The 25,631-nt window shown below is 46.6% G+C and overlaps 1 protein-coding gene across 4 annotated transcripts in view; it reads right to left on the reverse strand.

Annotated features, from left to right (window-relative positions):
• LOC111155700 (ERG, ETS transcription factor) overlaps positions 1-25,631 on the reverse strand; it is a 171,771-nt gene that overhangs the window by 39,651 nt on the left and 106,489 nt on the right. For 3 of the 4 annotated variants that reach the window (XM_022516014.1, XM_022516011.1, XM_022516013.1), the window contains one exon: positions 15,323-15,540. In XM_022516014.1, the coding sequence (XP_022371722.1) occupies positions 15,323-15,540 (218 nt within the window). Of the gene's footprint in view, positions 1-15,322; positions 15,550-25,631 lie in introns of those variants that run through there. The other variant, XM_022516015.1, reaches the window with a different exon arrangement.

The following is a 25,631-nucleotide window of genomic DNA, read 5'->3' on the forward strand; positions in this document are numbered from 1 at the left end:
CCTTCTCTCTGCGACTCAAAACAGGCTGGGTACACAGATGCTCGGAGGCGACCCCAGCTCGGAAGACACTGCCAGGTTTATACTAGAATGACATCCCTCTTGCAAACCTCAGAACGAAATCCTTGCGTCCATTTCAAATCCCTACAGCCAATCTTGGGAGCTTTGAAGGCTTGCCGTGTCCCAGCTGAGGTGCGGGCAGGCAAAGCAGAGAAGGAAGCAGGCCTGGTGCCCTGGGAGGAGGTGGGAGAGAGGACTCAGCAGCCCTGAGGCTGAGATGTGGTGTGAAGCCAGCTCTGAGCACGCAGAAAGGGGTCAGATGGCAACCGGGAACCGCTCACAGAGCTGCTGTTACTAAGGCAGTCACAGTCATCGGGATAAAGACAAACCTGCCTTTTTTTCTAGAAATAAATCTAGTTCGTGAGATTTGAAGGTTATAAGATATGATGAAATATCTAATAGGGAAACCCCAAATGGAAAATCCAGCTTAACCAGAAGACAGGAAAATACATCGATGCTGATTAGAAGGTGAACCCACAGATCGTCAACTCAAGATCACTGTATCTGAGGGGCCTTGACGTTTGTGTTACATCTTCTAAGGTGGATTTCTGGCAATTGCCTCTCAGGCTCTACCCAACACAGGATTTTCATGTTCTTGGGAATCTCCAAATTGTCGTTGGATGTTGGATTTCCCTCCCAGTGTCTAAGGCCTTGAGGTTGTGGGCTCCACTCCAATGAGCTTTTCTTCAACTTAACCACACCTCACTAGCTGGAGCTCTGCAGCCAACTGGTAGAATCATGAAACTATGGGCCTGGCATGGACCTGACCTTCAAATTTGAGAAGGTCAAAACCATTGTTTTGTGCAGAAGAGCACTCTCGGGTGGGATGGGGCTGGGGTAGGATGGAGAAGTTCATTTGAGAGCCAAAGATGTGGACAGAAAGGTCAGCCTGAGGGGAATTGCCCTGGGAAGAGTTTATTCAGTTTCTTCAGCATCTTCAGAACTCTGAAAAATCAAGGTTTCCTCCCAGCATCGCTTGCACATGTGCCTGGTGCTGATGGAGGGAGTTTAGGGCTGAAGTTGAGGAAGCAGCAGGTACGTCTATGGGAGAAGATCGTGGTCAGGGTCAGAGGACGAGGGCCTTACCGCAGGCCTGGAAATACATGGTCTTGCTTCATGGCATCCCCACAGCTGTGCTAACATGAAGGAAATTTAAAAACAAAAACAGTCTGAGTTCCCATGGTGTGGATTCTCTATATTTCCACTGTGGCCTACACATGCATTATTTCCTGCTGATGCTACTTTTCCTGGCTTCAAACACTTATCTCTAGAAGCGCCATCCTAATATCACAACTGGAATGTCTTCACTTGAGACTTCGTTTCCTGTCCCTTTGGAAAATTCCATCCGTTGAGTGGAGGGTGTGTGTTTCGCTCTATTTGCCTCAAGGAGAGGAGTTACTAGGGACTAGAGGATGGAGTCTAAGATTTGGTTCTTTCAGGAAAACGCTTTAGATGCTGCTCAGCGGATGAACATGACTCCAGCTACAACGAAAAAGTCTAGGTGAGCACTGCAGGTTCCCTCATCTGCTCATCCATTTAGACCGCTTTAATTAAGTGCCTGCTGTATACCAGACACCATAAATCCTCTCTTCTCCAGCAAGACAGGTAAGCCTTTCCATTCAGCTTTCATTGTTTAAAAAAAAAAAAAAGCCACATGGGCCCCCCCCAGACCCCAATTTTCAAAAGCTGCTCCTTCAGAACATTGTACTCTGTTTTAGCTTTGGAGGAAGATAGAATGGAACTGTGTTCTTGACCATGTCAAATAGTTTTTGTAAAAACTCTAAGGGAACTCCAGTCCCAGAGAAGGGAGAGTGTCACCCCACAGGCGTCCGACATGCTAGTCTCACGCAGGTAATCAAGGCCCAGGGGCCCCAGGTGTGCTGTTCTCGCTTCTCAGTCATGTCCCCTTGTTTATTCTCTTGGGAATTTTAACAGCCCAGTGAGGAGCATATATTCAGGAGGGACCTGTCCTGAGAGCCAAACCATTATCGGTCCTCCCACAGCCTGGGACAGCAAGAGTGGGCACCATCTCTAGTTTTTGGAGGTATAAACTGAGTACACAAAAGAGAAGGGGCTTGTTCAGACCCCAGAGCCAGGAGGGGTCAGAACTAAGACTTGAAGCTGGACAGCCTCACCTGTTGTCCACGCTTCTAGCCCCTGCACAGAACCCCTCCACCAAGGAAAGGGAGGATGCTGTCCTTCCAAGGTAAAATAGGGCTTAATTTCAGAAAGGCATTGAGACTTCCCTGCCCACGTGTTACTCTGGCTTAAGGCATGCATTGTCCCACATGCACAATTGCCTTTTTTTTTTTTTGAAGATGTTATTTGACAGAGAGAGAGTGTGCACAAACAGAGGGAGCATCAGAGAGAGAGAGGGAGAAGCAGACTCCCCTGCTGAACAGGGAGCCCAAAGCGGGGCTCCATCCCAGGACCCTGAGATCATGACCCAAGCCGAATGCAGACGCTTCACCGATTGAGCCCCCCAGGCAGCCCCACCATTTCTAACCCAGGATTATTGTAGCCCCCATTCATTACCCAGTACAACAGGTGTGGGACACACCAGGAATGTCTAAAAAAACCTAAGCAAGAGGTAGAGACAATTCCTGGAGTAGGCAGGAAATTTTTTTTTTTTCCTGAAGCATCTATTTAGACACCACTTTATTTAAGGAAAAAAAAAAAAACATGATTCAGAAAACAAGTGTCTATTTAAAGGTCTCCCAATAAAAAGATGTTCAGTTCGTGGCCCAGGTGTGATGAGGAAAGCCCCAGGCTGTGGAAACCCACCTCCTGGCTTCCAGCCCTGCAGCTGCACAGACGCTGGGCATTCTGAGGTTTGCAAGTCAGCAGGGAGAAGCTTCCCAGGAACAGTCTGGTTGGTGTTCCACCTGCAGCAAGCCCTGCCTGGGAGAGAGGGTCATGTGATCTGTACTCCACCGTGATAAGGATTTGGGCCTTCAATGCTGTGCTTTTGAAATTCACAGAGCAAACCGCATCCCTTTAAATATTGTATTCTTAGTACTTGCATATGTTTTCCAGCAGTTTCTGAGAAAGTTCTAAGGCAATTCATTAGATGCTTGCTAAATGGGCGATTAATTTGGTGAATGCGAAATGTATCTTATTTTGGGGGGCGATGAATTTCTTTTTTGCAAATAAGCATCACTCAGTTTATTTCTCTCAATGATGCTTTCTTTTGGGGGCATACAGAAATTATTATGCAAAGCAAAATTATAATGAGAGATCACCCCACGCCTGTCAGGATGGCTAGCACAAAAAACAAAACATAATAAATGTTGGCTAGGATGTAGAGATACTGGAGCCCTTGCACGCTGTTGGTGCGGCTGCAAAATGGTACTGCTGCAATGGGACAGAGAGTGGAGGTTCCTTGAAAGTCTTTAGAAAAGACAACCATATGACCCAGCGATCTCATTTACACGTATTTATCTGAAAGAATGGAAATCCAAATCTCAAAGAGATACTTGCATTCCTACTTTCATTACAGCACTATTCACAATGGTCAAGGTGCAGAAACAACTTAACTGTCCACCGTGGGTGAATGGACAAAGAAAATGTGGTGTATACAACAGTGGAATGCAAGTCTCCTCTAAAAGACGGAAATCCTGCAATCTCTGAGGGTGCACGAAGCTTGAGGACATTACGCTGAGTGACATAAGCCAGTCACAAAGGACAAATACTTCAGACAAATACTCCACTCCACAGGAGGTGTCTAATATGGTTAAATCCAGGGGATTAATTGACATGGTTTCCATTATTCCACAGAAGCAGAGGTTTCTCTCATGGCTTCTCCTGAAGAGAACCGGGTGATATAGCAAGCAATATCCTTCCCAGGATCTGATCAAAGATCCAGAGCATTCCACACAGCAGCAGGGGGGCTGGTGGGAAAGCAGAGTGCTCCAAGCACACAGATCTCAGCTGCTTTGGCTACAGAAATCAAGAGACTACACATGCTCAACTAGTCCTCCAAACTTGCCATTTCTTGACACTCTGCAAAGAATTGGCCAACTCAGGAGATCAGGGAAGGGGCATCAAGAATAATGGAAATAATGGAAACAGAAAGATCTTGAGAGAGGGAAGGCTATAGATGCCAGTTTCCACAATCTTCTATTTCTGTGTTTTAAACTCATATTGACCTCCAAAAATGCCTAAGGCACTGCGGACAAACAAATATTTATAGACCATACTTGATTTGAACCTAGGCTTTTGGGGTCCTGAGTCCAAGTACTTTGCCACCACACCCTAGGACCTCACATAGTAAGTCCCCATGAGCAGTCATTCTCCTGGATGGGAGACATAACTGAACAGACCCTCAGAAAACTCCGTTTCGTTACTGTTGAGTATTTTCAGAAGGATATCCTGGGAGTGGCCCCGAAGGCAGTTATGGGGAGATTCACAGATGTGAGCTGTACAGGAGCGGCCACATGCAGACAAAGGCAAGGTCTCCAGGGAGAAGCCAAAGATGGTGTGTTGATGTGGACATACATATGAATTTTGATTAGTCTAGTTTTTTAAAAAATGTTGATCATCTCAATTTCCAGTTGAATATCAAGTGCTCCCCCCACAAGACTTCCTTGAGGTCTCTGGAGAGACGATGGGCTTACACTGGTGAGCGTGGCAGGAAATCCAATGAGAGGTCCCCATGCTAAGAGGCACGGCAGGAAGGAATCTGATCCAGAATGTGGCCCCAAGAACTGAGGACCAACCAGCACAGAAGTTGGCCCATCGGGAAAAGAGTGGGTCTAAGGTTTTAAGGTCAAGTGGAATGCAGCCAGAGACAAAAGCTTCATTTAGCTGTTGCTATACATAATACCTTATTTTTAAAAAGGGTAATGCACCTGTGAAAATGTACTGGGAAATTAAAGTCGGGTCTTTGTTTTTGAAAAACAAAATAAACGTGGCATCTGACATTGGTTTTCTCCCATCAGAGACTACTTACAGCAGGGGAGATTCTATCATGGAAAGAGCCCACAGTGAATGGCACAGATGTGGGCATTAGCTTGACCGGAATGGAGCCTCAGCCCTGTGCTGTCATCTGTGATGTGTGAATGGACCTCATTTATCCAAGAATGTCACCAAACATAGCCCCAGGTGACAACCCTGAGCTCACTAGCCCCATTAAATCTGTGATTCTCCCTTACTTCACAACACTTAGCCTCCACTCACTATTAATTGGGGCCTTAGAAAAAGTCCAAGGCAAGTCAAAATCAAATCTGGAACATCAATATACTTCTAGAAGTGGATAGAGACACACCTACAATCTATCTATTTTATCTATTCTATAAAATAGAATCTATCTATTTTTTCAAGACCCATCCTTCTTCTTATCCCTGAATTCCTTTTGCCCTTAGGAGACGACTGTCACTGCCTTGTTCTCCACCACAAGCTTTAGTTCCAGATTGATCTTCCCCAAATACAAATCCTCACTGGCTATGTGCAACCTAAGCCCTTTGTTGGGCCATAGCTCCTTTGGATAAACCCACACTCCCTAGATTCCCCACAGCCATGGGTCTTCTCGATTCATTCACCCCTTTAACCAGTATTTATGGTGCAAATCTTCAGGCTTTGCCCCAGGTGCTAGGGATACCCCAGCATCCCTGTTCTCCTGGTGTCTGCATTTGAGTGAAGGAAGCCCCTCTCCCCGAGTTGACCTGTGTTTTCCCTTGAAGACCACGTTCTCCATCCCCCCAGCTGCTATGTGGATAAGCAAGCTGACGTTACTCTCAGGCAGTCTTCAGTTCATCACTTTTTACTAGAATGTCACCATCTTCCCGAATGTTCTTTTTAGTTTATTGTGTGATGAAGCGCCTTAAGAGAAATACGAAGGTTTGCTCTGGCGGCTCTGCCCTAAAACTGACCCAAAGAGGTCAGTTCCGAGAGAAGGCCCTCCGTGGGAGGCTGGCCCGGGCACTCATTCCCTGCCTGTCTCAAACCAAAAACCACCTTCTCAGGTGGTTTTCTTCCTAAGAACCCTAAAAGCACATACTTAGACCTAATCGACCGAATAAACTCCTAATCGAGTTTCATAGCGTGAATTGAGGTAAGTCACCACAAAAGGTATTTTCAGGACCCCAGACAAGGAGGGGATTGTCTGGAGAGTGCCGGGGTAATTTGTGGGTCTGTTTTATTTCTGAATCAGAAGCAGTGGAAAAGCTGCTTCAGACCCCATGGCCTGAGCAGCGGGTGGGGCTCAGCAGTGATTCATGGAGGGCTCCCCGCTCAGACTGAAACTGTAGATGTTTGTCTTCGCAGCTGTGTGTTATTTTTACCCTTACTAAATACGCTCTCTTACACCTGGAATCCCAGTCTCTTCCCTCCAGTCCGGTCCCCTTCCCCTGCTCCAGAGCAGCTGAAGACTCGGTTAATTAAAAGTCACCACCAACACACCAACAGTTAGTTCTTTGTCCCTGAAAGGGGTCTGAAGTTTCCCTGAGTTTCATTATTGAAGTTTTTAATTTCTTTTTACAGCTGAAAATGGGTATCGGCTAGATCTTCAAATCTGGGGAGAACTGCATCCTTTTGGGATTCATCATTTGGAAATAAAATACTCTATAGAGTAAGATCTCTAGTTACATGCTCAGGATGAAATGTGGCATATTTTCTATCTTGGAAGTTGTCTTTTTTTTTTTTTTTTTTCACTTAAAACACTTTCATTTCTCAGAGAGGAAAGATTTAACCCCAATAGCCACCAAGGTGCTTCAGTTTTTTATTTTCATAACAGGCTATGTAAATTCTGGTTGACCAAAATGATTTCACGTTCAAGATAGAAAATGCCAAAGCGGGCCCCATGTCCCTCTGTCAATACCCACAGTGAGCCCATGGGATTCCCGTGTGTCATAATGGGGAGCGGGACTCTCAGGCTCTCTTGCTTTACAAAATGGCGCCCATCCACTTGACATCCCAAGAGATGGCAAAGACAGTGATGAGTGGCTGCAGAGGAGAGGGGTTGAGGAGAGGTCTGCCCCAGATAGAGAAGCAGGGGCAAAGTCTTTGTCTCCCTCCTGACTCTTCCCTGAGTGAGGCTCTCAGGCTGTGTCTCATTTTTGCAGCCCAATGAACTGACATCTGTAAAGACTCAAGGTCTGTTACGAGTAGGACAAGCTATTACTAACTGACCTCACTATCACCGTTCGGAAAATTCACTAGTTTGCAAGTCTCCAGCACTGTGCTACCCACACCTTGGAAGATGGCCGAGCTTAATTAGGAAGCATCTTGTATGCCAGTCTGATTCAGAACGCTGAGGCAGAAAGGAGCAAATGCGATTGTCGTTGTGGATTTCACTGTCCTGACATGATACATGAAACGTTATAGAAATTGTAGGAAAATACACATTAAGTCAAATCTCCAGAGTCAAACGAGAAAGGCATGGAGAGAGAAGAGTCCAAGCAAACCATGTTCAAGTATCAAATATTCGGTGTTGCACATAAAATGAGGGAAGGTGACATCAAAAGATCTTCAGCCAATAGTCCATTCTGTAGGGGGCTGCAGGGCACAGCTCAACACAGACGACATGAAGGGCCCAGGAACCGTCCCCATCCTAACCCTGAGAACTTTTTTGTTCTTAATGTCACCCCAGCGCGTATTTACTGAGAGCCACTGATAGGCTTGGACGGCAAGTCTCTTCATCATGCTGACAGTTTTTAACAAGCGCTTTTATTTGGAGACATCTGACGAAGGTAACGTGAAGGCGAGGGCGGGTACACTGACCTGCTGTAATAAATTCAAATGAGAGGCAAGTAAATGGCTTTTAAATGTGTACTATCTGTAAGAAGTCAACACCATCAGGGTTCAGATGTCATGCCTCTGAGACAAGCAAAAGCAGGGTGAGCTCGTCTGTCCTGTGGAGGAAGCTGTGCTGTGCGGCTAAAGGAAGCAGCCTGAGGCAGGGGAGAGGAGCCGGGCCTGGTGTCCAAGGCCTGTGACAGGTGGACATGAGCAAGTTATGAAAACGTTTGGAAACTCAATGGTTTTCATTGGGGAAAAAAGGGTAGAATCATAATGCCATTTCATAGATTTAGTGAAGCAATTGGAAGACGTACTGTGTATTAAAATCTATGAATAAATCATGGTGTGATGTGGAGATATTGATGAATGCTGCTGTCTTGGACACTTCCTTTCCTGCCCAGGAGGACTGGGCCGCACCCTGACCCCTGCTACGGCTGGGCCTTGAACATCCCTCGGTTCTGGACTTGTCACTCGATCCCATAGGAGCTTCCTCACCTTTGATGGACCGTGAGCTTCTCTCTCTCTTTTTTTGTTTAAAGATTTTATTTATTTATTGGACAGACAGAGATCACAAGTAGGCAGAGAGGCAGGCCGAAGGGGAGGGGAAGCAGGCTCCCCGCGAAGCAGGGAGCCCAATGTGGGGCTCGATCCCAGGACCCTGAGACCATGACTTAAGCCGAAGGCAGAGGCTTTAACCCACTGAGCCACCCAGGTGCCCCCATGAGCTTCTCTTCACCCGTCTTCATAGCAGCTACCACAGTGCATGATGCAAACACCAGTTAAATGTTAATGTAAGGCAGGTTTTCTCAGTTTTGACACTATTGACATGCGGGGCCAGACCATTCTTTTAGAGGTGGAAGAAGGGGGATCCTCTCTGGTATACTGTAGGATGCTGAGCAGTGTCTCTGGCCTCCAGCCGTGAGTTCCCAGGAACACCCTCCGGTTGTGACAATCAGGAATGTCTGCAGACACTGCCAAATGTCTCCTGAGGCGCAATCACTGTGGTCGGTAACTGCCAGTTTCATGAATTAAGATCCACTGAACTCGGGCAAGGAGGCAAGAGCCCCTCCCTTTTGGCCTGGTGTTTACGGGCACTCAGTACGTGGCCCCAACATGCAGACGGCTACTTAGAGGGGCCCAGGCTCTAACTCAGGAGGATTCACAGTGTGGGTTGTCCACACCTCATTTGGGGTATGTCCCCAAACCCTGGGTTCATCCCCACTCCCCTCTTTCTCACTACACAGTCCGACCCATCAGCAAAGCACATCAGTTCTACCTTCAAAATACATCCAGAATGCCATCACCTCTCCCCCATGCGCCGGCCCTACCACGCTCACCCAGGCCCCAGCATCCCTTACCCTAATTCCTGCAGAGGCCTCCTCATAGGTTCAGCTTCAACATGGGACCCTGCTAAGTCCAAATAACATCAAACCCCAGCTTCGCCTGCAGCCCCCACGATGGTCCCCTCCTCATTTGGACTGAAGCCCACAGTCACTTTACCTCAGTGCCTGTTTGCAGCTTGGGTCACTAAATGTCAGTCGTAGTTGTCCCCTAATGCTTCAGGCAGACCTCAGGGCCTTTGCATTTAATACTACTTTTTTCCTGGAATATTCCGCTTTTCAACCAGGGGGCATTCTCCCTTACTACCTTTGGCACTTTACTGAAATGTCGTTTTCTTAGAGGTAATGCTCTCAGGCCATCCTACCTACAGCAGCTACCCCCTTTCTGGCTTTATTTTTCTCTTTCACATTTACCATGATCTAATCGGCTCTATGTTTTAATTGATTATCTGAATCGGTGGCCATCTTCCCCACCAGAAAGTGAATAGAGCAGGGCAGAATTTTTGTGAGCTTTATGATTCTATGTCAAGTACGTACAACAGTGACTGTACACAGTAGGCACTCAATAAATACTTGTTGGATGGATGAATGGCTGCATGCATAACCAATAGGTCTGAGGCCAAGATGGACCAATCAGGTGACTTCCTTTTCTGTCATCGTTACTAAACCACAGGTGGCACGCTTATTAAATACTATGTTAAAAGCCCTTGCTACCTGATGCTAGGCTGGAGTTACCCATCCAGTGAAACTTCTTCCCAGACCACATAGAGGGGCGAGACCCAGTCTTCCCCCTCACAGGGTCAGCCAGGTAAAACACCACTACGGTGTGAGGTGAGGGAGGCACTCCTCAGCCAGGGAGCAGACCGTCCTCCGCACGTTATTTTCTCCCAGACCCTTCACTCTCCGGGCCACTCAGTTTTCATCTCCCTGGATCCTGCAACAGAGCAGTGGTTCTCAGCCCCATGAGCATGGGAATCCCCAGAGGGCTCATTAAAACACAGAGTGCTGGGCTCCATCCCAGAGTCTTGTCTGATTCAGCAGGTTCGGGGCAGGCCCAAGGATCTGCCCGTCTAACAGCTCCCAGCTGGTGCTGATGCTGCTGATCCTGGGGCTTGACTTAGAGAGTCACCATGTGGGGAACCCACCCCTAACTGACTCAGGCGAGAAGTTAATGACCCCAGGTGGTCTGGGGATGGGGCTGGGGCAAGATTCACAGCATGGCACACAGATTCTCTATGTTCCAGCTGTGATGAAATTCCAGGTGGGCCTGCATGGGATTTTCATTGCCTGTGGAAGGATGCAGGAGATACCCCATGCATCATGCCTGAGATCCAGCTGACTCTGAGTCAGAGACACTTAGATCCCCTAAAACAGCTGTTCTGCATACAGTGCTACTTGCCTGCTCATGAAAGGCAATTTTGTCGTGTGTGTTTTGTGCGTGTGTGTGTGTGTATGTATGAGATTTCTTAGCCTGTCTTTCCTGTCTACAGTGGCTTCAGCTTAGCAACCTCACAGCAAATGAAGGCCATCAGCAGGGGACTCACTTAGAGGCCAGGTGAGCAGCGAGCCCCCTCCCCCTACCCGCAGGGCCCTTTGACTGTGAACGGACGCTTCTCTGCTGTGTGAACACGTGGGGGTTTCTTGCACATCAAGCTGGAGTGAAGGAAGGGGGAAGGTGGGGTGTTCTTGGACTACTGAGGCTGGGAAATGATGTCCTGTGTCTACACAGCATCCACTGAGATTAGTGTCTACAAGAACTGTGCGCTCTGGTACAGCAGCAGCCAAGCCAAACCCACAATTACTTCCCTGTTGGCTCACAAAGCAGTGGTTCCTCTCTCTCTTGTTTTCCTTTTATTATTTTTTATAGAGCGCTATTATAACGGCAAAAGATCTCATTTCACCACTTGTATTTCATTTCAGGAGCTTGTGAGCACATAAGGGCTGAGGTTTTGCAGAATTCCATCATTCGGAGAGGAATGAAGTTCCTCCCTCCTCCCAAAGCACTTGGTCTTTTCCTCCTATGGGTAACGGATGGATAGGGGCAGACAGGACCATTCCCCCGGATGATATTCTATGCAGAAGGAGCTGGGTCAGGTTCAGAGAAGTCCCAAGCTACAGAGTGCTCCTGTCCTGGGGGATCTTTGCAGTGAGGAAGAGCAACAAGGGGCCACAAAGGGAACAGCTCACGTATTGCAGCCAAAGTCCAGTTTTTTACTTGGGTGAATTCTCCTTGAACTTGACTCTAAGAGGTGTATGTGTATGTGCCACATAAAAGTCCACCCCATGGAAGCTCTCAGCAAGGACAGTTAGAAGAGGCTGCTGAGCTGGGGGCCAGAAGGTAGCCCTCTCTTCTTGCTTCTCTCTCTAACTCCCTGGTACACCTGGCCCGAGGCTTCCAGGTCAGGAGAGCTGGTGGGAAGGTGGCAGCTGTCTCTGCAAAGATGCTGGGAGATGGAGTGTTATACCCTTGTCCCTGGAGCTCATGTCCTCCCCCACAGTGTCTCTGCCACGAAGCCTGCAGGACGGGACCCCTGTCTCCATGACTCTGCCTCTGCCCCTGACAATTCAGGTAGGGCTGGTGCAGTCAGATGCCCAGTCAAGGTCTCCAGAATGAAAGCAGAGTGAATGCAAGTCCAGGGCCTCTTGTCTGGAGCTGGAACTGATGTGTGTAAGTATCATGCAGTGAGTCAGCAAACCCTGCAGGTCTGAGCCACAGCCATCTTCTATCTGCTAGTCAGGCCTCTAGAGGGAACAAGCCTTAGCTACACTGATGGATTTTGAGTATTCCCTTCCTCCATGCCCTTCAGGTAGCCTGGCCACCCTCCTCTCAGTATTCTGCTAGATCCCAGTGAACCATGGATAGGATGTACCACCCCCTCTACGACTTCCCATCCAGCCAGGCTGAGTCCCTTAGTGACAAGGAAATGACCAACCCAGGGGAAACTTGGTTTGGAGATCCGAAAGGAATGGCTCTATCAACCACTGACCCGCACAATGTCTGGGAGCACCAGGTATGGCCAAGTTTCCTGTGTCCACCTGGCCAGGGCATCACACCCAGTGACTAATCCAACACTAACCGAGGCATTGCTGTGAGGATATTGCACAGATGCTGTTAACGTCTATCACCCATTGACATTAAATAAAGGCAATCATCCTTAGTAATGTTGGTGGGCCTCATCTAATCTGTTGAAGGTCTAAAGAGCAAACACTGAGTTCTCCCTAAGGAAGAGAAAGACTGTAGCCTCAATTTCTGCCTCAGTTTTCAGCCTACCAGCCTGCCTTGCAGATCTCAGATGTGACAGTCCATAAAACTGAAAGAACCAATTCCTTAAAACAAGCGTCTAGCCTATCTATTGTTTCCCTAGAACTCAATGCACCAGGCCAGGCCCACACAACTCCAGCAGACACATGGAGCTCTGGCAAGGCTGGGCAGTATATTTATCTCTACTACAGAGAAGATCCATGCATGTCACCTCCTGTATCTTGGGGATGGGTAACGATGACACTTGGTGACCAACTGATCTCTGCATCAGAGCTAAACTCTACAAAGCCTCGGGGGTTCCTGGAGTCCCTCCCTGCCCATTTCACACCAGTCTGCCATTTTCCATCAAGGAAACATATGGCCCTTGATCAAAGGTAGATGGAATCAGCCATGTTCTCTTCATGGACGGCACCTGCCAAACATACCACTGTGGACCCAGGAGGAAGACAAGGATTACGAGGCTGACTTCCCTCAGTGTCCACCACCAGAACAATCATGGTTTTCTTCAAATTCTGGGACTCTTTTTAAAACTCCTGTGATGGGAACATTTGAAACAATCCTAGGATTTGGGGAGGGCCTAAGAGAGAAAGGCAGCAAAGTTTCAATTGTTCCCTCACAAGAAAACTCATCAGTTCCTCCAAAAATGATCACATTTCCCAGGAGAGAGACCCACCTCTGTATCTGAGAGGAACCACCAATGCGCCTGTCCCCATCAGCCGGGCTGAGGAATGTGGGAGAAGCTTCCTGGGAGCCCCGTCCTTCTTGGGGACCCAGCCCGTGGGCCAGGTTCAATGTTCCCATCCCGAGGGGAAGCACAAGCCCACCTCAAAGGAAATGGTCCACTTCTGCAAGACAGGAGTCTTCTCCTATTTACATGTCCTATTAGATTCAGGAAGAGCCACATGGAAACAGGAGAAGGTTTTGTTTCCGTGACACCATCCTTATCTCCTTGCTCCATCTCCCCCTGAGGCTGGTAAGTGTAGGCTAGCAGTTCCTAGAGCTGGCAGGAAGCTGGTCTCTGGAAACAAGGGCTGGGGTCCGGCTCACTCTGTTCATGGCCCAGTGGAAATCACCTCAGCGCCCTTTGTCCAAAGTGTTCTCTCCCGCTCTCTCCCACACGCAAGGTCCCCCTAACACACACACACACACACACACACACACACACACACACACACTGATGTATTCCCTGCAGCTAGCTCACAGCGCGATGACCAGTTAACAAGCCGTGGAAACGTTCTATGGGATGCACAGGTTTACCTGTGAAATATGGACACGAAACCATCAACTGGCCAGGACTCGGCTATTCTGGACCCTTGGACAGCATTTTCTACTGAGGTCCTTCCACCCTCTCAGGACTCTGGGAAATACTGCCTTGCTGGGCCTGCCTCGACTAGAATCCCATTTAAAAGGAAGGGCGTCGTAGCAAGATTCGACACCAGAGGTACCGCTGCCGTTTTCCAGAGTGGCCAGATGCACCGAGGGCATGGGCTTCTCGGGGCCGGGGAAGGCCCTGACATCTGCCGCCTCCCTGTTTGGCACGTCAGCCTCACCTCAACATCCCCGCTAAGGGACTGTGACTTGTCACCTTTGTCAACTGCAAGTTGACGCAATGGTTTCCGGCGCTTATAAAACATGACAGTTCCAGAAAGCACATTTAGCGTTAGATATGTATGTAGCAAAAGGGGCCTATTAGAGTTGAAACAGAGTGGAAAATACACGGGGGGTGGAGTCAAACACCCCTGGTTGGAACCAGTGGCTTTAAGCTGTGACCTCGAGTTAGCCAGAAAATTCCTGAGCCTCAGTTTCCTCTTCCATCGAATGGGGAGAAGCATTCCTCCCAGGGCTGCTTGTAAGACTGACAGTTCACTAGATATAAAAGGGCTTTGTGCCTAATATGGCATTAGCCAGTGCGAGCGCTTCTTATGACTCCCACATCAGACTGTGCAACATCTAAAAGACATTATCCTGAGGCGCCTGGGTGGCTCAGTCGATTATGCATCCGACTCTTGATTTTGGCTCAGGTCATGATCTCAGGGTCCTGGGATTGAGCTCCACCTTGGGCTCTGCCCTCAGCGGGGGGTTAACTTGAGATTCTCTCTCTCCCTTTTCCCCTCCCCCTCCCCCTGCTCAGGATTCCTTTCTCTCTCTCTCTAAAATGAATAAATACATCTTAAAAAAAAAAAGACAGACATCCTTTTTTTTTTTTTTGTCCTGAGATTTTATATTCTTTCTGAATATATCTGGAGTATTATATCATAATTAAAATCAACTTTACTTTTCAAACCCACAGCTGATGAAATGCTTTCGAGTGTCAAGGACTATTCCACATTTGATAACACACTCCGGGTGACAGCGGCAGTATCTTAACAAACGCAGGAAAGTTAATACTTACACATGCCATCAGAGCAGGGTTTTAAGCATAAAAAAAAGACGAGAAGAAACAGCGTGGTGCGTTAAATGAAGGGGATAGAGGAGGGAGGGATGGAGGGGATGGCAGCCACATGAAGTCGATCCGTTAGCCAAGTCATATGGTTTGGACTTAGGCTGCACTGCCTGGCCACTAGCGGACACTCTCCCTCCATAAAAATACAAGACAGCATTATTTTCCAGGCAATAAAAACCTCAGAGATGAATTCTGCCATATGTGGTCACGGCCCCCCTCCCACAGAGCCCTCGTGCCTGGGAAACAGAATTGAACACCACATCTTCAAAGAGAGTTCTCCGTAAATATACTACCGGTTTTACAACCTCTATCTGCAACACAAACCACTGGAGAACACATTTTCTCAGCATCGCCCCATGTTACCGTTCCATGGCCTCGCTTTCTGAAACTGTCTTTGGAAGAGCGTAACTAATTTCCATTTGGCTTTCTCAAGGGATAGGGAAAACTGAAGTCCAGGAGAACAGGAGTCAGGGGCCTCCTTACCTTGAGCCGTTCACCTGGTTAGGGTTACATTCCATCTTGATGGTGACCCTGGCTGGGGGTTGAGACAGCCAGTCTTGCTGAGGGACACGTGGGCTCATCTTGGATGTCTGTCCATAGTCGCCGGAAGAGGATGCGGTCATGTCCGTCTTAGCCAGGTGTGGCGTCCCGTAGGCACACTCAAACAAAGACTGGTCCTCGCTCACAACCGATAATGCTTCCTGAATGCCCAAAGAAACACACATTCAGGACACGCTGAAGGACAGTCATGGTTCAAAGAGATGCTGACTTTAGAGTCATTTCTAACCGGGGGCCACAGTTTAGGGAACTTTCATGGTATCCAAGTCTACGTCTGAGAAGAAAAAAAGTAGCTGGTTTTCCTCCCTCCAGACTCTAACTGTTGGAACCGGCCAGCCCAGGAAAACTTTCCTGCGGGTCTCAGAGCATCCCCAGTTTGACTGCAGCAGCGTAGATAATACCCACTTTAATCTCAACTCAAGGAAGTTGAATTTCAAAGGTCTTAGAAGACATCCAATTGCATGTGTCATTATTTGACAAATGCAATCTATAATTCAAGCAGACAGGGTACAGAATGGCCATGGAGATTAAAAAAAGAAATGGGACGGGTAACACCTCAGCATCTGGCAAAACTGCCGCATGCCCAGGAGATTTTAAAGAAGACGCACTTAGAAAAGAGTAAGGGGACGTGGAGCCCCGGAGGACAAACGTACAAAGATAAAAATTTTTCCACTTCGAAGTTATTAGCTGAAACAGAGTTTCAAGCAGTGCTTCCATGATGGCGAACATCTGGATGGTAAATGAACCAGAAAAAAAAAAAAAAAAAAAAAGAAAGAAAGAAAAGAAAGCTGTGAATGGTCCAGATGCCTCCAAATACCAGGATGTTTAAAATATCTGGATCCCTGACTAGCTCTTCTTCTCCTTTATTTTCTGTTCATATTTTTGGCCCTTCGCATGATGGGGTGAAAAGAAAACAGGGATTCCTCCTTATTGGGTCATGAATTCTTCTGGGGCTTGAAGTCCCACAAGTGACTAGCCCATGGCTACACATACGTATTCTATGGCCAAATCAGCAAAGGCAAATCAGATTCGGAATTTCAGTGACTTGAATGATCCACCAGTGTAGCCAAAGGACTATAAGATGACCCAATTTTGGTCTCTATCACAGGAAAAAAAAACAATCCGTGTGAAAGCTCATTTTTATTTTAGCCCTCTAGCATCCTTAGTACAGCTATGAACTGGCAAGAAATAAGAGCTATTCAGGTCATACTTTAAAAAACTAAAATGGAAATTTTGATGCCGGGGGGACTATGGAGAACTTCATCCCCAAATAAGGAAATGTGAGATCCAGAATGGTCCAGAACTCACCTCGAAGGGAGCTGTGGAATGAGGGACCCGTCGAACTGGTGTTTTATCATCCACCCCTCAGCCTATGAGATGTCCTTCTTACATTTCTTGGTTTGGGGTGTCATTACATTAGCACTCCCTCCTTCTTCAAGTTGATATTTTATTTTTTTTAATTTAATTTTATTTATTTATTTGACAGAGAGAGATCACAAGTAGGCAGAGAGGCAGGCAGAGAGAGAGGAGGAAGCAGGCTCCCTGCTGAGCAGAGAGCCTGATTCGGGGCTTGATCCCAGGACGCTGGGATCATGACCTGAGCCGAAGGCAGAGGATTAACCCACCGAGCCACCCAGGTGCCCCAAGTTGATATTTTAATAAATAAGGAGGCTCCCCGTTAGTCACAGAGCCTTACAAAGCAGCCTTTCTAAGATACAGACCTCCCTCCTTACCCAGAAGTAGCAGGATCCTTAGGAAACACATGTCACTTCACAGACCACCTGTCTGAACCCAGTGTGTCCTCTGCTACTCGGTCCCCCACCCAGCCAAGGACTAACTTCACAAGTGCGTGAACTTCATTGCCAGATACACGGTGCTAGGAATCCGCGAGTAGGAAGAACCACAAGGCACAAACCCAGCTCTGGCCCCCAGAGTGGGGGCCAGGTGCCTGTGGGTACGTAACACCCCACCACCCCCAACTTCTTAAAAATCCCTCGAATCACAGTGTGGAACACTTGGGATGCCGGCTGTTGAAACAGTAACACAAAACATGCAGAAGGACGGGTTGTACCAGCCAGCCAGCCGGAACCAGACACGAGGAACGAAAAAAAAAATTAAAAAAAAAGGTAACTTTGAATACAGGGCAAAACCAAACACAGCAACCACAGACAACAGCCATACGAGGCAGCAGCCCAAGGCTCAGTGTGTAGCAGTGGGCACGGGAGGCGTCAGGGCAACGGGAAGACGTGGCTCTCCCCCTGGTCACAAGGGGAGGGAAGGAATCTGAGGCATCTCAACTTCCAGACATGGGTGTAGAAGGGAAATCAGTATCACTGCAGGGACTTACTGTAGCTGAGTGTCTTTAATAAAGACATAAACCAAAGCTTCTTACAGAATGCCTGCAGAACGCAGTCTCCCTTCCCATAGCGGCGAGGCACAGAAAGGTTTCGCACGCTCAGAACGGCAGACGAGGCTGACAGCCAACCCCCCACGCACGCTCCCTCCTGGTCCCACAGACTCCCAGCCCGGCTCCAAGGGGAATAACACACTACGTCATGTTAGCATCGGCTCGCCCGTGAAGAGAAACATGAATAAATGTGCGATTTATCTAAGAACTTGGCAGAAACAGGTGAGGTGTAAGGGATAGCCTCAGTTTTAAATTACAAGTGAAAAAGAAAAAGATTTTCATAACAGGAAGAGTCACAATGTCAGAATATTAGCAGACTTCCTAGGTAAAGCAGGGTCCCCTTGCAAACCTTTCCAATGTCCAGATTAATGGAGCATGAGGCTGAAAAAGTGGACCGAAGTCGTAGAACTCAGACAAGGCTCCAGTGTGAGTTTAGACGGGGGGAGGAACCCATTCTCACATCTGGCAAAACATTATTTCAGCACATGGTTTTCTAAAGAAAGAAATCAAAGTTAATTGAGATCGATTTGGGGGTGGGGAATGTGCAAAGCTAAAGATAAGGGAGATACACATCTTTTCTTCACAGCTTAAAATTCTCCTCAAAGTTCACATTGCGTAAAAAAATGAGAAAGTTGATGTGATCCAGAATGTCCACGGTTGCTTTTGTTCACTAGAGGAGAAAGAGATCACAAAGTGAGGGATTTTCAGGATAAACATCTCAAGAAGAGTGAAATAAAACCCACATTCAGGAAAGATGAAGCAATTGAGAAAAAAAAAAAAAGCATGTTCCAGAGTGATTATAACCAATCAAGAATGCTGAATGCCTAGAATTAAGGTACAGGTCAGGAAAAGGGAACATTCAAAATCAGTCTCTCTCTCTCTCTCTCTCTCTCTCTCACACACACACACACACACACACACACACACACACACACACACTCACACATGCCCATGTGGCACATTTTAACAATTCGGGGAGTAAAAAGAGGCCCGAGGGTCATTTTCCATGACCTGCTTCAACAGGATAATCACTAGAATTAACTGCTGCTCGTCAAAAGGACACAAGCAGCAGACGCCATAGACCGGCAGCATTAGTTTTTTCATCCGTTAGACTCAGTCACATTATGAGGCACGGGCTTCATCATCCCTTTGGTTCGATATGAATGACAACGGCTATTGCATAGGATTCTCCCGCCTGGCAGCTCTGGGACTTCAAAGAGGGAGAGGATCTCGCCCAGTAGGATTAAAACCAGAACAGAGCTCTGAACACAGGCTGGTAACCAGGAACACATGAATCCCTCAACTCCAGCTCGGCAAGGGGACCTGTGGCCTTGGCGGAAGCCGTCCCTGCTTCCCTGCCTGCCCCCTGGCTTTTCCCTCCTGGTCCGTGGCCACCTCACCTACCTACACGCCTACCTGCCAAGGTGTCGGCAGATGCCTTAGTTAACATGTATAGGTTATGCTCTCAGAACCTTCGGCCAGGTGCAGGACTGGGGAGCTGGCTTTGGATGCTTTATAGCAAAGAACTCAAAAAAAAAAAAAAAAAAGTCAAAATCTGGCAGAAACGTGGCATGATAATTTAATATGCTTGCCTCTATGTTACTATAAAAAGATCTGAACTTTAGATTGGTGTGTGCTAGTGTGTGTGTGGGGGGGGTGTTTTCTCTGTAGCTCCTGGAAAGTTGGGATAGTCTGATGTGGCAAGTGGCAGCCTACCAAGGTCATTTTTTATGAACTTATGAGACACACATAAATTCTAAGCAAATTGCCCCCAAACTAAAGGTGATTCTATGTTAGTGCTAGTGTGTTTATTATTTCATATGAATACTGAAAACACCAGTAACATACAAGGACCATTCCTTTGGATCTTGGTCATGGGACAACCATCAACGGATAGTTCCAGAAAGTGGGGGAGTTCTCAACTAGATGATATTTCATAGTGTTAGACTAAAATTTAATTTATTTTCAAGGAACTAGATGTGGGTACAGCAAAGGATCCAAACACGGAGATTTAAAAAGACAGTAATAAAAAGTCAAATGCACTTTGTAAGTGCACTGATATTTTCGGCAAAAGATGTCAGGGATCCCGAAGCAGATAAATTCCTTCCTGAAGCAGATGAATATTTGTGAAAGCCTCCTATATTTTAAGTAAAAGAATTAGGAAATAGGGTGTGGGCTCCTATTTGCTTCTAATTCATGATCCCCCGTGGTTAAAAGTACTATATTGCTAATCCAGAAAACCTAATGTGCTTAGATTTCCCTGAAATCCTGGCTTGACGTGGAAGCGAGTTTCAGAACGATCAGCTCTCTTTCCCAGCTGAAGCCAATTGAAGGCCACAGAAGGACATGGTCCTTCCATGGTTTTCAAAAATTCAGAAGACAGCAAGAACTCAGTGTCATGGAACTGGATTCCCAAACCCATTTCCAGCTTCAAGTGTCATGTGCCCCAAATCGTTAGGAAAAACAAGTGGAAAAACTAAATGGAACAAGCATGCTGAGTAAGACGAGGGTCACGCTATAGAAAACATTCTTAAAGAAGTCCTCGTTGTCACAACACAGCGTCCACTCCAGCAAGTCTGTGTCATCTGAAATCAGGAGCCTGCCTCTTCCCCTGGGCTGAGAAGCCCATTATGGCCCCACACCTAACTCTTCCTTAAACTTGCCCCATGCAGAGCCAAGGGAAATTTGGTGCATCACGTAACCCCACACCCTGCCATGAGTAAGAGATCTTTCACCCACTTTCTCTGGACTCACAAACAGCTGGTCCATCACAGAATACTCAGGTTGCCCTGTTAATGAAGCACTTTGCATGCATATCTTTTGAAAGCCTATGTCACTGACTTTATGATACACCATTTTTCAGTTTCCCAACTCTGAAATCTGGATGCATCTTATGGTCGATGGTGTGCCATTGTTTATGGGCTTCCTTGTGGGTGCCAGATGAAATCATGGTTCATTTTATAACGAGTGGCATCTTAAATCTACAAAATACGGTCATTCGGTTTTGACAACAGTCCGGCAACAAAATCTACAAAATACGGTCATTCGGTTCTGACAACAGTCCGATAGAGTCAGTCGTCACTGCTGGATGAGAAAGCGGGACTGAGAAGAAGAGCGATGTCAATCGTGCGGACCAGATAGAAGCTGGGTCTGGGGCTCTGCATGGCATCCCTCCCTAAGGCTGCACCCTTGCCCCTTCCTGGACCTTATGAGAAGGAAAGAGAGGATGGATGAATGGAGGTGACGTGCAGAGAGCTTCCTGACTTGGTCTTTTCGGGGCCATGGAAGAACAGAGCTGTTATCATAGAGAAGAGATGGAATGATCTAGAAAGAAAGGCTGTAGAAGGAAGAAGTGGGAAAGGGTGAGGCAATAAATGCCCTGGATCCCAGGATTTAGGATGGAATTGAGGTATCAGCAAAAGATGGAAATGAACCCTGTAAGGCCAACAGACTCACCCATGAACTTAAAAGCTATGCAGAAATTGGGCCCCAGATACGTTTCAGTATTTCTTACATAGGCAACAAGGCTGTTCTTTTCTTTGGTCAGTCAGATTATTCAGACTCAAACTGATGGTCACGTATGGGGATGTGTTCATCATGGGTAGACACCTGACTTCTCTCCATGAATAATACATGGGAAAAATACGGCAAATGGGAACACCACTTATATACATGCTAGAGCCCATGCCACTGGTGGCCGTAAATGGATGTCTGCAGACCTAATAATATTGGGAAACTATTTATTAGGTTGTCTGAAGCTCAGTTGTTTATAGGCTGTCTTCAAGCCAGACCCCATGCAATGGATGCTTCTGGAAAGTCACCTCCAACTCACATTTGGGAGAGAAAAAAGCAACACAAACAGAACAGAACATGCACCTAGGGAAGACTCCCTTCACCTCCCACCATTCATCCAAAAACCACATATCAACTGCTCAGGAGTTTTTACTCTAAACGTGTGTGTTTTTGCATTCAGATACAGCCAACATCTCATGTAATAAGAAACTGCATCTGACCAGTGTGTCTTTTCATTACGATACACACACACACACACACACACACACACACACACACAAAAAGAATAGAAAAAGAAAAAAACAAAACAAAACAAAACAAAGGTTAAGTCACACAGGACTTGTCAACTGGGTGTGAATCACTGTTGCCCTTTCTTGGTATTCTTTTCTTTTTAACTCTTCAATGCGGGAAACATTAAAATCATAGGTTAAATGCAGCATCTAGCTTTGTGTCACGTTTTTCTCATTTAATACGTTGCTATTTCAGTCCTTCAAAAAATATAAAAAATCTTGGAGTAGCCTCAAAGGAAAAAATGCACGTAGGCAAATGAAGTCCATTTAAAGAGCGTATTTCTCCAATATGGTAGTGTTGCTGTCTCAGACAAGATGATAACACACAACGCCAGCTCTGTGCTAGGAGAACGAGACACGGGACTGGAGCAGAGATCAGGAGACACATCCAGATGGCACACAGACAGATGCCCACCTCTCTGTCGACAATACATCTATCCATCTACCTATCGTCATCTTTACCCATAGAGCCCTTGAGAGGACCTTCACATATTCCCCATCTTCTGGCACACTCACTGGGACAGATGTTGCCTGTATCATGCAGAGAACTCGAATTCCCTCCTTTCCATCTTTCCTCATGTCTTCCTTTCTCATCCTAGAAGGTCCTTTCCCTCCTTCAGTATATCCCTTTGGAAAACAGAGATGCAGACGGACCCCCTGATGACTTCCTGTCCAGTTTCTCTGGTCTGAACTCACTGGGTGTCTCCTTGTCTCTGGGAAGGCCGAGGTGGCCCCTGGAATTCTCTTTGATCACCTACTTCTCCCCCAACTCCTGGATTTATTAAAATAGAAACACTCCGAGGGCAGGATCCTTTGTGCCTATGTTACTAGCATCAAAAGAGCTTCTCAACACCACATGTTTGGGGATGTTCCTAGTAACCCTTAAAGTCAAGAAATCCTATTACAGCCCCGACATAATGCAATAAGTGGGGTTGAAAAATGTCTATCCCATCACAACAAAAGATCCATTCTTAGGAGATCATTGGGTTTTGCAGCCAGTGACCAGGAACCCATGGGCGGTGTCCCTGGTAATACGTCCGTAGTCACGCACATGGAGCACATGACCAGAGCAGGGTCTTACCTTAAATATGTGTAGGCCTAAACTGGGGACTCTACATAGTGAGGAACATACAAATAAAATAAGGCTTCCTGGAAAATAAGAATTCTAAACCAAGGAAGAAGCATTCATTGGGGAGCAAGTCATCCTGGAAATACTTTGGAAGCCTAGAGCCTTACAAACATTTCCAAGAAAGAGTAGTTCTATCTCACACAACAAAAATGAGATTTCAATGCACCTTGAGCAATGAGAAAGCCAGCAAACATAATTTTAAAACGACTTCTGTTTACTGGCTTGGTGAGGCACAGATGCCCTTTCTAGCCTTTGGAAGGAGAGTGAAGGAGACTATTTCTCCCAGCAATGAAAGGGTGCATGGCTTCTGATGTGCAAGAGGAGTGTGTGTCCCTGAGACCCACCATGCAGCTTGGGGCTGGCGTTAAGCACACCGCGCTCTTGACTCGAACACTGGCTATGAGGGTGCATCCTATGTTAAGCGTTCTTATCACGCACACAGCAATAGATAGATAAAGAAGGAGGAAGGAAACTTGTTGAGGTGATGGATGTGTTTGTGGCCTGGATTGCTGTGGTGGCTTCATGGGTGGATACTCACCTCAGAATCATTAAGTTGTATGCATTAAATACGTACCACTTTTTGTGTTCAATCAGGACTCAATAAAAAGGTAAAAAAAAAAAAAACAAACTAAAAAAACAACACATAAGTGATGTTCATAGCTTCTTTGTTCTCCTGCAAAGAAATATATTTCTTCTCCCCACACAGGCTCCTTTCCTTCTTTAGAGATGAACAAAAAGTGTGAAAACATGTGTGGAAGCATCCTGTTTGTAAGTTTTAGGTGGGAGGGAAGGCAAACAATGCAACTACTGCCCCCCATAGACCCTCGGGAGCCCTTGGCCTCATGTGTGGCTGGCTGGTGTTCCACGTGTGGTTTTATTTTCCAAATCACTGCCATCAGAGAACACTCAGAGATCATTGGTGAAAAGCCCCCATCTTCTTTTTACCCAGTTTTTATTTTTAAGTAATTCATTTGAGATGAGCAGATTTTCTTTTCACTTTTTAAATATATTTTTTAAAGATTATTTATTTGAGAGAGAGAGAGAGAGAGAGAGAGAGGAGGGGCAGAGGGAGAGAAGGAGAGAAGCAGACTCTCCGCTGAGCATGAAACCTGATGTGAGGCTCTATCCTAAGACCCATGAGATTATGACCTGAGCTGAAATCAAAAGTCGGATGCTTAACCAACTGAGCCACTCAGGTGCCCATCTTTTCACTTTTTATAACCAAGTTTAGGATGAGCATAGAGACGACCACAAAGTAGGAAACAACACTATAGAGCATAGGGGTGTTGGATCTGGGGTCAGAAGACCCGAGTTTGAAGCCCGATTCTGCCCTTGCTCTCTGTGCCACCTCAGGAGCTTTGGGGACCTCTTTCTGCTCCAGGTCCCAAAAGGAGCTTGCTGGGAGCTTGTTGGAGATGCAGATTCTGGTCCCCAGCCCTGTAAGGTCATCCCATGTGCACTGGAGATACTGCATACTTGCTTATTCAAGTGCAAAGAGAGCTGCCTTACCCTTGAGGGAGTCTCAATTTCTTCAACAACAAAGATAGTGTTGGTAACAGCTGCCCAGCTCCCACCCAGGGATGTTAAATGGATCAAATAAGTCAGCATATGAAAAGGTTTTTTAAACCTTAATGTTGTATTTCAGTTATTATCACATTATGATAGAAGTTGGTGCACCTGACCTGAATTCTCCACATGGTTCAAGCAGTGGTTTGGACTACCCATTTCTCGTCATGCTGTTCGAGGAAGCCAGATGCCAGGAAAAGTATGAATCTCTTATGTGCCGTCACTTATCTTTGTACGTACTACATTTAAACGCCAAGTACCTTTATTTAACATGGGCCAGAGAATAAGCAAGCATCTCTGCTTTTATTGTAGTTCCTGATCAGTGCTTGTAGGGCTTAGGTTGCAATTTTACATGAGTTTGTTCAATATCAATTAAATGTAAGTTTCATGTGAGAAAGGATCTGGATCCTCTGGGCAAAACTGTAGCTTCAACTACTGGTACATTCCTTGGCATGCTGTTGGTATTCTCTAAATGACTAAATGGATGGATGGATTGATGGATGGGTGGATGGATGACAGATGGATGGGTGAACAGATGAATGGATGGTTGATGGATGATGGATGGACAGCTGGATGGATAGATGGATGGTTGGTGGATAGATCATGGATGGATGGAAGGATGGATGGATGGACAGCTGGATGGATAGATGGATGGATGATGGATGATTGGAAGGATGGACGGATGGATGGATGGAGATACCATGTTCTTAGAACATAATGCCCCTTTTTTCCCTAGACTAGCCCATGGCACACAGTTGATACTCCTTTAGCTCCCAAAAATGTCTTCTCTTCCAACATGTGGGATCCCTGATGCTCTCTATTTTAACTTCCCCTAAAACCTCAAAGGTTTTTAATAAACATATACAAGGACATGTTTCTACAGCAGCTTGGCTAAGAAACTCATGGGACCACGCTATCCTCATTTTTGAAGCTTATTCACCAGGTTGGAATGCAGGTGATTCAGGTTTCAAGAGGCATAGAGGATCCTCAGAATAGCACCCCAGGCCCACAGTCTTTCACATTTTTCGTCTGTTGGAACACTCCATTTCT

The sequence above is a fragment of the Enhydra lutris genome, unplaced genomic scaffold (assembly GCF_002288905.1).
Source record: "Enhydra lutris kenyoni isolate GAN:26980312 unplaced genomic scaffold, ASM228890v2 scaffoldscaffold43, whole genome shotgun sequence".
In the NCBI taxonomy this organism is placed as follows: domain Eukaryota; kingdom Metazoa; phylum Chordata; class Mammalia; order Carnivora; family Mustelidae; genus Enhydra; species Enhydra lutris.